This window comes from Chiloscyllium punctatum, chromosome 22, assembly GCF_047496795.1.
Source record: "Chiloscyllium punctatum isolate Juve2018m chromosome 22, sChiPun1.3, whole genome shotgun sequence".
NCBI classification, from domain to species: domain Eukaryota; kingdom Metazoa; phylum Chordata; class Chondrichthyes; order Orectolobiformes; family Hemiscylliidae; genus Chiloscyllium; species Chiloscyllium punctatum.
In genome coordinates this window covers 35,023,811-35,037,188 of record NC_092760.1, presented here as the reverse complement: position 1 = coordinate 35,037,188, position 13,378 = coordinate 35,023,811, and the positions used below count along the sequence as shown (strand labels likewise).

The 13,378-nt window shown below is 43.5% G+C and overlaps 1 protein-coding gene across 7 annotated transcripts in view; it reads right to left on the bottom strand.

Moving 5' to 3' along the window:
* Positions 1-13,378, bottom strand: part of pidd1 (p53-induced death domain protein 1) — a 73,167-nt gene that overhangs the window by 51,660 nt on the left and 8,129 nt on the right. For 6 of the 7 annotated variants that reach the window (XR_011963697.1, XM_072592002.1, XM_072592005.1 and 3 more), the window contains 3 exons: positions 9,886-10,228; positions 3,781-4,194; positions 1,037-1,240 (listed from right to left, as the gene is read on the bottom strand). Coding sequence is in view for 6 of the 7 variants with exons in the window: in XM_072592002.1 (XP_072448103.1) it covers positions 1,037-1,240; positions 3,781-4,194; positions 9,886-10,129 (862 nt within the window). In the remaining variant the exon portion in view is untranslated. The remainder of the gene's footprint in view (positions 1-1,036; positions 1,241-3,780; positions 4,195-9,885; positions 10,229-13,378) is intronic. The other variant, XM_072592007.1, reaches the window with a different exon arrangement.

The following is a 13,378-nucleotide window of genomic DNA, read 5'->3' as shown; positions in this document are numbered from 1 at the left end:
GATTAAATTAGATTCTGTACAGTATGGAAACCGATCCTTCGGCCCAACAAGTCCACACCGACCCTCCGAAGAGCAACCCATCCAGACCCATTTCCCTACCCTATATTTACCTCTGACTGACACACCTAACACTGTGGGCAATCTTTGGATTGTGTGAGGAAACTGGAGAACCCGGAGAAAACCCATGGAGAGAAGGAGAATGTCTGTGTGGAGTTTGCACAGTCGCCTAAGGCGGGACTCGAACCTGGGTCCCTGGCGCTATGAGCAGCAGTGCTAACCACTGAGCCACTGTGTCGGTTAGGTGCATTAATCAGAGGTAAATGTACAGTAATAGGGTAGGGGAATGGGTCTGGGTGGGATACACTTTGGAGGGTTGGTTTGGACTTGTTGGGCCAAAGGATTCATTTCTACACGGTAGGGATTCTATGATTTATGCAGCAAGCAATGAATATCTGTAACGTACTAAGTGTGTGAAGACCGATTCAATTGTGGCTTTCAAAGAGTAATGGACAATTATCTGAAGAGAAAGGTTTTACAGGGCTTTGGAAAAAGGGGAGGGAAATGGGATTAGCAGAGGAGCTCTTCCACAGAAAGAGCCAGCACAGACAAGACTGGCTGAATTGCCTTCCTAGGTTTATAAAGCATTTTATCTCCACGTTGTCAGGCTTGGAAGAAAGGGCCAAATCTGAGGGGTAATCCAAAGTTTCTGTTCCTGATCAGCGCTTAGTGATGTCAGAGGTAGGCTGTCAATGTATTATCTTCTTCCTCCCATGATTAAAGTGATCAATGTTTCAGCTCAAAGCGTGATGATGGGCTACTGGGTTGAGTAACCAGATGATCAATGAACATCTGCACAGATCATTTCTTATACAATTTCCCATACAGTGCAACTCAGAGTAGAGCTGGCAAAACACAGAACACCTTTCACTGCTCACAGTATTCAGTGAAGCAAAAACAAAAGAAGTCTTGCTTAAGAAGTACAAAACCTTTCACAAAGATACAACTGGTGAAATGAAACGAATCGAGAGTTTATTACCTTTAATATTCGGGGACTCAGCCTCCCCTATTGGATTGCCCTTTAAATTCACATAGGGTAAATTCTGGATCTCTGCAGGGACAAAGCGCAGGCTGTTGTTTTGCAGGTCAAGTCGAGACAATTTGGGAAGATGAGCAAGGGAGGTTGGGACGGTTACAAGTTGGTTGCTGTGTAGGTACAATTCCTCAAGAGACTTCAGGTTTGCTGTGTGCAGGGCATAAAGCTTTGTGTCATTTATAACTGCTGTTTAAAAGGTGTTGTCATTCGATCTCAAAGCACCAGCAGCTAACATTATACCATATTACAATACCAACATACTCAAAGTTAAAACATATATACAAAGTTTTGAAGCAATGAAAGACTTGTGAAAGTTCGCCAATAGTATGAGATTGTCGCGAGTTTATTACAAGGTAAAAACAATGACTGCAGATGCTGAAAACCAAATACTGGATTAGTGGTGCTGGAAGAGCACAGCAGTTCAGGCAGCATCCGAGCAGCGAAATCGACGTTTCAGGCAAAAGCCCTTCATCATGAGCCTGAAGCATGGAGAGATAAGCTAGAGGAGGGTGGGGGTGGGGAGAGAGGAGCATAGAGTACAATGGGTGAGTGAGGGAGGAGATGAAGGTGATAGGTCAAGGAGGAGAGGGTGGAGTGGATAGGTGGAAAAGAAGATAGGCAGGTCGGACAAGTCAAGGAGACAGTTACTGAGCTGGAAGTTTGAAACTAGGATGAGGTGGGGGAAGGGGAAATGAGGAAGCTGTTGAAGTCCACATTGATGCCCTGGGGTTGAAGTGTTCCGAGGCGGAAGATGAGGCGTTCTTCCTCCAGGCGTCTGGTGGTGAGGGAGCGGCGGTGAAGGAAGCCCAGGACCTCCATGTCCTCGGCAGAGTGGGAGGGGGAGTTGAAATGTTGGGCCACGGGGCGGTTTGGTTGATTGGTGCGGGTGTCTCGGAGATGTTCCCTAAAGCGCTCTGCTAGGAGGCACCCAGTCTCCCCAATGTAGAGGAGACCACATCGGGAGCAACGGATACAATAAATGATATCAGTGGATGTGCAGGTGAAACTTTGATGGATGTGGAAGGCTCCTTTAGGGCCTTGGATAGAGGTGAGGGCGGAGGTGTGGGCACAGGTTTTACAGTTCCTGCGGTGGCAGGGGAAAGTGCCAGAATGGGAGGGTGGGTCGTAGGGGGGTGTGGACCTGACCAGGTAGTCACGGAGGGAATGGTCTTTGCGGAAGGCGGAAAGGGGTGGGGAGGGAAATATATCCCTGGTAGTGGGGTCTTTTTGGAGGTGGCAGAAATGTCGGTGGATGATTTGGTTGATGCGAAGGTTTGTAGGGTGGAAGGTGAGCACCAGGGGTGTTCTGTCCTTGTTACGGTTGGAGGGGTGGGGTCTGAGGGCGGAGGTGCGGGATGTGGACGAGATGCGTTGGAGGGCATCTTTAACCACGTGGGAAGGGAATTTGCGGTCTCTAAAGAAGGAGGCCATCTGGTGTGTTCTGTGGTGGAACTGGTCCTCCTGGGAGCAGATACGGCGGAGGCGGAGAAATTGGGAATACGGGATGGCATTTTTGCAAGAGATAGGGTGGGAAGAGGTGTAATCCAGGTAGCTGTGTGAGTCGGTGGGTTTGTAAAAAATGTCAGTGTCAAGTCGGTCGTCACTAATGGAGATGGAGAGGTCCAGGAAGGGGAGGGAGGTGTCAGAGATGGTCCAGGTAAATTTAAGGTCAGGGTGGAATGTGTTGGTGACGTTGATGAATTGCTCAACCTCCTCGCGGGAGCACGAGGTGGCGCCAATGCAGTCATCAATGTAGCGGAGGAAGAGGTGGGGAGCGGTGCCGGTGTAGTTACGGAAGATCAACTGTTCTACATAGCCAACAAAGAGACAGGCATAGCTGGGGCCATTACAGACTACTAAGCATTAATAGAGCTTCACAGTAATGATTTAGATACACTTGATTGTCATTTTATATGAAAACCCTCTGATCAGAATGTTAATTTTCCACTTCTATTTTCTCTTGAAACATATTGGGCACCAAACATGCTCTAGTATGGACATGATTAAACAGATTAAATATGCTGGGATATGACCATTATCGCATGAATTTAAAAGTATTTGACACTTTATCTTTTCAGATGTTCACAATAACAATATGAAAGATAGAGAGGCTTTGGAGAGGGCGCAATGAAGGTTTCGAAGGGTGCTGCCTGGACTGGAGGGCTTGCCTTATGAAGAAAGGTTGAACAAGCTCAGACTTTCCTCTCTGGAGAGAAGGAGGGAGAGAGGAGACCTGATCGAGGTATACAAGATAATGAGCGGAATAGATAGAGTCAATAGCCAGAAGCTTTTCCCCTGGACAGGATTGACTGGTACGAGGAGTCATAGTTTGAAGATATTAGGAGGAAGGTATAAAGGAGATGTCAGAGGTAGGTTCTTTACACAGAGAGTTGTGAATGCATGGAATGCGTTGCCAGCAGTGGTGGTGGAAGCAGAGTCATTGGGAACATTTAAGTGACTGCTGGATATGCACGTGGATAGCAGTGAGTTGAGGGGTGCATAGGTTAAGTTATTATATTTTACATTAGGATTAAACCTTGGCACAACATCGTGGGCCAAAGGGCCTGTTCTGTGCTGTACTTTTCTATGTTCTAATAACCTTCAGTATATTTTCTATAATGAGCAATTTCTAAACTTAAATCATATTGCTATTCCAGTGATTACAACCATTTCACAACTAAACTCACCAAGTGAAGATGGTATAGTTGTTAGTCTATTGCCCGAAAGGTCTAATTGTGCACAGTTTGGGAGGTTTCCAATCTCATCAGGAAGCTGTTCCAGTTCATTTTCAGATATATTTGCTCTCTGCAGTGCCGCAAGTTCATTGATGCTCCCAGGCAACACTCTCAGCTGGTTTTTCATTAGAGAAAGGAAGGTCAGTTTTGCCAGCTTGCCAATGCTCCCGGGCAGTGTGGCCAGCTGGTTATGGGACAGGAGAAGCACAGTTAGCTCCTTCAACTCAGTCACACATTCAGGAACAGAAGTGAAGCTGTTGAAGCTCAAATCCAAATGGGTCAAGTGCTGGAGATGCCGGAACTCCACAGGCAGAGTTGCCAGCAGACCACGCTGACATGCTCCATATTCATCCTTGAGATGGCCACCTAGTGAATGCCAGGTACAATGCAATGTGTCAGATTCAACAAGAGGCTCTGGGATTTTCAAATAAGACCATAAAACTAGGAGCTGAAGTAGGCCATTCATTCCCTCGAATCTTCTCTGCTATTCAATGAGATCATGGCTGATCTGATAATCCCCAACTCCACTTTCCTGCTTGTCCACCCTCATAGCCCTCGATTCCCTGACTGAATAAAAAAATATCAGTCTATCTCAGCTGTGAATATACATAATGACCCAGCCTCAATAGCCCTCTGTGGTAAAAGTAAAATTCTACACGTTCACTACCCGTAGAGAGGAGAGGAAATTCCTCCTCAGCTCTGTCTTAAATGCAGAACCCTGTATTCTGAGATGATGCCCTTTGGTCTAAGACTTGTCCACAAAAGTCATAGACATGTACAGCACGGAAACAGACCCTTCGGTCCAACTCATCCATGCCGACCAGATATCTTAAACAAATCTCGTCCCATTTGCCAGCAATTGGCCCACATCCATTTTTCGGGAGCAGCGAGGAGGGAGAGAGGAGTAGGATTGCCGGGAGGTAAGTTTCCCACTTAAAAAGGGACTTGCCTCAAGGTCAGACTTCCATACAGTTTGGATACAGTTGGGGGGGCATGACTTATCAGGGATAAGCCATGGGGTACAGGTCTCTGGTACAGAGTCTGTCCCTGTTGCTCAGAAGGGAAGCGGGGAGAGGAGCAGAGCATTGGTCACTGGGGACTCCATAGTTAAGGGGACAGATAGGAGGCTTAGTGGGAATGAGAGAAACACACAGTTGGTGTGTTGCCTCCCAGGTGCCAGGGTTCGTGATGTCCCAGATCAGGTTTTCGGGGATCCTTGAGGGGGAGGGGGTACAGTCCCAAGTCATGATCCACATAAGCACCAATGACACAGGTTAAAAAAAAAAGGGATGGGGATTTATGGCAGAAATGCAGGGAGCAAGGGTGGAAGCTTGGAGCTAGAACAAACAGAGTTGATAGCTCTGATTTGTTACCCGTGCCACATGCTAGTGAGGCAAGAAATAGGGAGAGAGGGGAGTTGAACACATGGCTACAGGAATGGTGCAGGGAGGGTTTTGGATACCTGGATAATTGGGGCTCTTTCTGGGGTAGGTGGGACCTCTACAAACAGGGTGGTCTTCACCTGAACCAGAGGGGTTCCAATATTCTGGAGGGAGGAGTTTGCGGATTCTCTTCGGGAGAGTTTAAATTAATTCAGCAGGGGGATGGGAGCCCAAATTGTAGTTCCAGTGTCCAGGAGGTTGAGAGTAATGAGGTCAGAAATATGGTTTCAAGGCACAAGAGTGCACCAGCAAGCAGGAAGGTGGTTTGACCTGTGTCGACTTCAACACCAGGAGCATCCAGAATAAGGTGGGTGAACTTGCAGCATGGGTTGGTACCTGGGACTTCGAAGGTTATGGTCATTTTTGGATACATGGATAGAGCAGGGACAGGAATGGTTATTGCAGGTTCCAGGATTTAGATGATTCAGCAGGAACAGAGAAGATGGTAAAAGAAGGAGAGGTCTGCATTGTTAATCAGGACACATTATGGTAGCAGAAAGGACGTTTGAGGACCGGTCAACTGAGGTAGTATGGGCTGAGGTTAGAAACAGGAAAGGAGAGATCACCCTGTTGGGAGTTTTCCGTAGGCTTCTGACTAGTTCCAGAGATGTTGTGGAAAGGAAAGCAAAGAGGATGCTGGAGCGAGAGTAACAGGGTAGTTGTTAAGTGGGACTTTAACTTTCCAAATATTGACTGGAAATACAATAGTTCGAGTACTTTAGATGTGTCAGTTTTTGTCTAATGTGTGCAGGTGGGTTTCCTGACAAAGTATGTAGACAGGCCAACAAGGGGAGAGGTCACTTTAGATTTGGTACTGGGTAATGAAACCAGCCAGGTGTTAGATTTGGAGGTAGGTGAGCACTTTGGTGATTGTGACCACAATTCGGTTATGTTTACCTTAGCTATGGAAAGGGATAGGTGTATACCGCAGGGCAACAGTTATAGCTGGGAGAAAGGCAATTATGATGCAATGAGGCAAGAATTAGGATGTTCAGGATGGAGAAGAAAACAGCAGGGGATGGGCACAATTGAAATGTGGAGCTTGTTCAAGGAACAGCTACTGCATGTCCTTGATAAGTATGTACCTGTCAGGCAGAGAGGAAGTGGTCAAATAACGGAGTCATGGTTTACTAAAGAAGTCTTGTCAAGAGGAAGAAGGCGACTTACGTTAGGATGAGACGTGAAGGCTGAGTTGGGGTGTTTGAGAGTTACAAGTTAGCCAGGAAAGACCTAAAGAGAGCGCTAAGAACAGCCCAGAGGGGACATGAGAAGTCATTGGTATATAGGGTTTTCCTTGATCCTAAAGCTTTCTAGAGGTATATCAGGAACAAAAGAATGACAAGTCTAAGGTTAGGGCCAATCAAGGACAGTAGTGGGAAATTGTGTGCAGAGTCAGAGGAGAAATGAGAAGCGCTAAATGAATATTTTTCATCAGTATTCACACTGGAAAAAGACATTGTTTTGAGGAGAATACGGAGATACAGGCTACTACACTAGACGGGATTGAGGTTCACAAGGAGGTGGTGTTAGCAATTCTGGAAAGTGTGATAATAGAAAAGTCCCCTGGGCCAGATGAGATTTATCCTAGGATTCTCTGGGAAGCTAGGGAGGAGAATGCAGAGCCTTTGGCTTTGATCTTTACATCGTCATTGTCTACAGGAATAGTGCAAGAAGACTGAAGGATAGCAAATGTTATTCCCTTCTTCAAGAAGGGGAGTAGAGACTACACTGGAAATTATAGACCTGTGAGCCTTACTTTGGTAGTGGGTAAAATGTTGGAAAAGGTATCAAGAGATAGGATTTATAATCATCTGGAGAGGAATAAGTAAATTAGGAATAGTCAACACAGTTTTGTGAAGGGCAGGTCGTGCCTCACAAACCTTATTGAGTTCTTTGAGGTGACCAAACAGGTGGATGAGGGTTGATGTGGTGTATATGGATTTCAGTAAGGGGTTTGATAAGGTTCCCCATGGTGGGTTATTGCACAAAATACAGAGGCATGAGATTGAGGGTGATTTAGTGGTTTGGATCAGAAATTGGTTAGCTGGAAGACGACAGGGTGGTGGGTGATGGGAAATATTCATCCTCGAGTTCAGTTACTAGTGGTGCACCACAAGGATCTGTTTTGGGTCCACTGCTGTTTGTCAGTTTATAAATTACCTGGATGAGAGTGTGGACGGATGGATTAGAAAATTTGCGGGTGACACTAAGGTCGGTGGAGTTGTGGATATTGCCGAAGGATGTTGCAGGTGTCAGAGAGTCAGAGATAAGCGACAGAGCTGGGTTGAGAGGTAGCAAATGGAGTTTAATGTGGAAAAAAGTGAGAGATGATTCACTTTGGAAAGAGCAACAGGAATAAAGAGTACTGGGCTAATGGTAAGATTCTTGGCAGTGCAAATGAGCAGAGAGATCTCAGTGTCCATGTACATGGATCCCTGAAAGTTGCCACCCAGGTTGATAGGCTTGTTAAAAAGGCATACTGTGTGTTAGGTTTTATTGGTCGAGGGATTGAGTTTGGGAACCGTGAGGTCGTGCTGCAGCTGTACAAAACTTTAGGGCAGCTGCACTTGGGAGTAATGCATACAGTTCTGGTCATCACATTATAGGAATGATATGGAAGCATTGGAAAGGGTTCAGAGGCAATTTACTAGGATGTTGCCTGATATGAAGGGAAGGTCTTATGGGGAAAGGCTTAGACTGTTTTCATTAGAGAGAAGAAGGTTGAGAGGTGACTTAATTGAGACATATAAGATAATCGAGGGTGAGACAGTGGGTGGACAGTGAGAGCTTTTTCCTCAGATGGCGATGGCTAGCATGAGGAGACAAAGCTTTAAATTGAGGGGTGATATCAGAAGTAGCTTCTTTACTCAGAGAGCAGTAGGGGCTTGGAACGCCCTACCTGCAACAGTAGTAGACTCGCCAACTTTAAGGGCATTTAAATGGTCATTGAATAAACATATGGATGAAAATGGAATAGTGTAGGATAGATAGGCTTCAGATTGATTCCACAGGTAGGTGCAACATCAAGGGCCAAAAGGCCTGTATTGTGCTGTAATGTTCTATCCCTCCAAACCCTTCCTATTCATACACCCATCCAAATGCCTTTTAAAATGTTATTGTACCAGCTTCCACCACTTCCTCTGGCAGCTCATTCCATACACGTACCATCCTCTGCGTGAAAAAGTGCCCCTTAGCTCCCTTTTATATCTCTCCCCTCTCACCCTAAACCTATGCCCTCTAGCTCTGGACTCTCCCATCCCAGGGAAAAGACCTTATCTATTTATTCTATCCATGCCCCTCATGATTTTATAAACCTCTATGAGGTCACCCCTCAACGTCCGACGCTCCAAGGAAAACATCCCCCAGCTTATTCAACCTCTCCCTGTAGCTCCAATCCTGGCAACATGAGCCAAACTTTCTGCGTCTACCCTGTCAAGTCCCATGAGACTCTTTTAGCTTAAAAATAAAGTTGCTTTGTTCTTCTATATTCCAACAGGCACAGGCTCAACCTCACCACAAAAGACTGTTTCCCCACACCTAGTATCAGTCTAGTGCAGAGAAAGTTCACTGTCTCCAGTACATATTTCCTTAGATAAGCGACCAAATATCGTTCAGTATTCTAGCTGTTGTCTGGGATGAGCAAATCCTCCCTAATTTTATACTCCATTCCCTACGAAATAAAAAGGCCAATGTCTTATTTGCATAAGAAAACCGAAAGAACTGCAGATGTTGGAAATCAGAAACAGAAACAAAAACACACACCCCACCTGAAACATTAACTCTGATTTCTTTCTACAAATGCTGTCAGACCTGCTGAGCTTTTCCAGCAATTTCTGTTTCTGATTCCATTAGCTTTCCCGATTACCCATTGAACTTAGTTGCTTTGTGAATCCTGGATGAAAACTCCCAAATCCTTCACTTCCTCAGGATTTCTACAGTCTTTCTTCATTTTAGTAATAATCAACTCCTCTGTTCTTCCTGCCAAAGTACATAAACTCACATCTCCCCACATTGTATTCCAGTATGCTCAGATTTAGAACAATAATAGCTATTCAGATGACTGTAACAACAAAGCCAGAAGGTTAGTAAACATGTTCTAAGGTGCTTGCTTCTACAATGCTTCACAAAGTTCCCTCCCATCCTTTAAAACTGCAAGATATCAATCAAATTCTATCATGCGTGACAGGAAACCATAGGGGCTACATCATCATATACAAACAGGTCATCAACTCTAAATAATCAAGAATATTTCACGATTCAGTTATTCAAATTAATTCTGAAATATTCAATCGCTGTTCAAAATATAAAGCTCAACGTGAGCAATTAAACTTTGCAAATCGAAAAGGAAAAACAATTTAAATTCGTAAAAGCTTGGTGCAATTCAGGGTCCAAGATTTCTACGTTTCATATGATACTCAGCTATGAAAAAGATCTAACATGCAGGAAATTAGGGTCTAACTTCAGTTAAAAAAAACACAATTACTTCAAGAAAATCAAATGATATGTCACTTCAAAAAAATTAAAAATAATTACTTATTTATAATTAATCAGAAAGGGAAGTGCAAGTAATGGGAATGTATTTGTACAACTACCTAACTGAATCTACTGATATTACCTTTAAGTACAAGTGATTTCAGTCGCCTTAGTTCAGGAACGATGGCAAGTGATGAATCAATTTGCTCTTCATTGCAGTTTAGACGCAGAAACTCGACCTGTTGCACCTCTGCTTTGCGTGTTTTGTACAGTACCGAAAATCGGCCGGTGCTGTTTGGAAATACATCTAAATTCAATCGGTTATCTGCCAAGTGCACATCTGCCTTGCCAATATTGCCGACTTCCCCAGGCAATGATTCAGCCATCTTTTACCATCCCTCAGCTTTGAGAGATGCATGTTCCAACATGTCAGTTAGACATCAGGTGTTTTTCACAAGATTTCTCCCTCGAGAATGGGCTGCAGCCTAAACAATTGGCAAAACGAGAGAGGTGAAAATTAATACATTTGTGGTACTTCAAGCTAGGGCAAAATAAATTATATTATGCATGTTCTCTAGTTTGTTCTCCGAATTGAAAGAGCTGACCCACACTGGAGGACGGTCCATAGCTTTCCAGTAACTTGTTCATGGGGAGGTGCGGACAGGTTATTCAGTGAGGAAATAATAAAGTCCACTTCACTTGGTCGGTACAATTACAGCATTTAAAAGACATTTGGACAGATACATGGATAGGAAAGGTTAAGTGGGATACGGACAAATGGGACTAGCTCAATTTAGGAAACTACATTGGCATGGACGGGTTGGGCCAAAAGGGCCTGTTTCTCTGCTGTATGACTCTGACTCACCTGATGTATATAAAAAGGCACGGTGTGTGCTGACAAGGAGAAGTTTATTTTTATGTTGGATTTGCACAAAGCAGGTTCAAAAAAAAAAAGGACATGTCAAATGTAGCCATTGTAGCAATTTGGGAAATATGGCAGCCACATTGCATACAGGCAAGATCCCCAAGCGGCAATTAAATAAAACGGCCAGATCATCTGGTTTAGTTATTATCTAAGGGATATGTATTGGACAGGCCACTCTGGAGACTTTTTCATCCTCTCATGGGAGTTGAGCATTGCTAGCTAGGTCAGCATTTAGCACACACCCCTAAATTCCTCTGAAAAGCTGGTGAAAACTGCATTCATGAACCACTGCGGTCCATGTGATGTAGGTACACCCTGTCAACAGAGTAGTTCTAGAATTTTGTGACAACGACAATGAAGGAACAAGAATATAGTTCCATTTCAGCATGATCTGTGGCTCAGAGGGAAACTTGCAGGTAGCGTGTGGTTAGTATTCTTGGTAACTACTTCCTTGTTTTTCTAGGTGGTAGGAGTTTAATGTTTGGAAGGAGCTGTCACAGGTGCTGACTTGTGCCAATAGGAGCAAATAACAAAGGAGTGGCAGATCATTCAGTCTACTGAGCCTGCTCCACCCTGCAATTTGATCATGGCTGATCATCCTCTTCAATGCCTTTTTCCGTCCCACCAACCCTTTACATTTAGAAATTTTACTTTAAACAAACAATAGCTCAGCTTTCACAGTCCTCTGTGGTACAGATTTTCAAAGATTCACAATCCTCTGGATTTAAAAAAGAATTCTTCTCATTGCTGTCCTAAGTGGCATCTCCACTTTAGAAATTGTGTCTCTTGGTTCTCTAGTCCCCAACTAGAGCCAACATCTCACATGCATCTACCCTGTCTATCCCTTCAAACATTTTGCAGGTTTCAATAGGTCACCTCTGAATCTTTGAAACCAAAAAGAATGCAGGCTCTGTTTCTCCTATCTATTCATAGGACAGTCCTGCCATCACAAGAACAAGTCTGGTGACTGTATGATAAACTCTCACAACAGCAATCTCCTTTCTAAGGAAAGGGGACCAAATCTGTACACACCTCTCTAAGTGCAATATAACGAAGGTTCCATACAATTGCAGCAAGACTTTGCTACTCCTGTATTCAAATCCTCTGGTAATAAAGATCAACACTCCATTAGCCTTCCCAACACCTTGTGGCACCACGTCCTAGCCTTCAGTGATTTATTCCAAAACGTCCAAGTCCATTTGTACATCTACATTTCCCAACCTCTTACCACTTAGGGAATACCCTGCAAATTTGTTCTTCCTACCAAAGTGGATGACTCACGATTTTTTTACATCATTTTCGATCTGGCTTCTTCTTGCCTATTAACTGTTTCTTGAAATTCTCTTGAAGCCATTATGCAACTTCCTGACAGTACATGAACTTTGTGTCTTCTGCAAACCTGGAAATATTATGTTTAGTCCTCACATCGAAATGATTGACACAGATTGTTAACAGCTGGGGTACAAGTGCTGATCCTTGTAGCACCTTACGAACCAACCAAAAGGAAAATGGACCATTTGATTTCTGCCGGTTAACCAATTCTTAATCCATGCCAGAATATAATCCCTCTCCCATGTACTTCACATTTGCGAGCCAATCTCCTGTCAGGACATTTTCAAAACCTTTTTGAAAATCTAACTGTATTTCATCCATCAACTCCTCTTTATAAATTCTGTTGGTAGCACCCTTAAAAAAAATTCCATGAGCTCTACACATGATTGCCCATTCACAAATCCATGTTGGCTATGCCTGATCTGATCATTATTATCCAACTGTCCTTTTATCCCATCCTTTATAATAGGTTACTAATGTGTGTAGTCTTACAACTTTATTAAACAAAAAAGGAGAAAAGTAAAGCTATTTAAAAGTATACATAGATCAATTTAAAAAGATATTAATATAAATAGTAAAACACAAACATATCCTTCCTCCAAGCAATAATGATTTCAGATACTCAATCCCAGAAAAATCTTAAAGCTTTAATTTCTTAACCCACTCTTTCATCAGGGACTGATGAAAGTTTTCGTCAGGGACTGGTAAAGTTTTAAAAGGTTCTTCCCAGTTCTGATCCCCAAAATCTCTTTTCAATTCTGATCGGTGGAAATCTTCTCTGCAAACTCTTACAGCTGGAAACTTGACAAAACTAAAACACTTCTGCCAGGGTGTGACTGCTGTCCTCAACTAAAACCTGATTCTTTTCCTAGCATGAAACACAAGCCTGATTCCTATGAACTGAACTTGAACTAAACCACCAGTCTCCTCTGATCATTGCCTGTGTGTCTTAAACTCAGCTGTAGAAATCCTTCATCATTTATCACCACAGGTATTTGACTAGGCACAGACTAAATCACATGCTTTTTTAAAAATTCTGTATTTAGTCACTTTTCCAAATGTCAACCTGATGGCTTAAAAATGTATCTGCTTTTGTTCTAAACACCCAAATCCATAAATGGTAATAACGTTATATGCCTTTATCCCAATCCCATCTTTATTACCCAACTCTAGGTTAGCTACCTAATGAAGGAGCAGCGCTCCTAAAGCTTGTACTTCCAAATAAACCTGTTGGACTTATGACCTGGTGTTGTGTGATTTTTAACGTTGTCCACCTCAGTCCAAAACCAGAACCTCCACATCTTTATTACCAACACAACTGCACCCCATTTTTCTGTCTGCCTGTCCTTCTTAAAATCAAAAATCCTTTGATATTCAG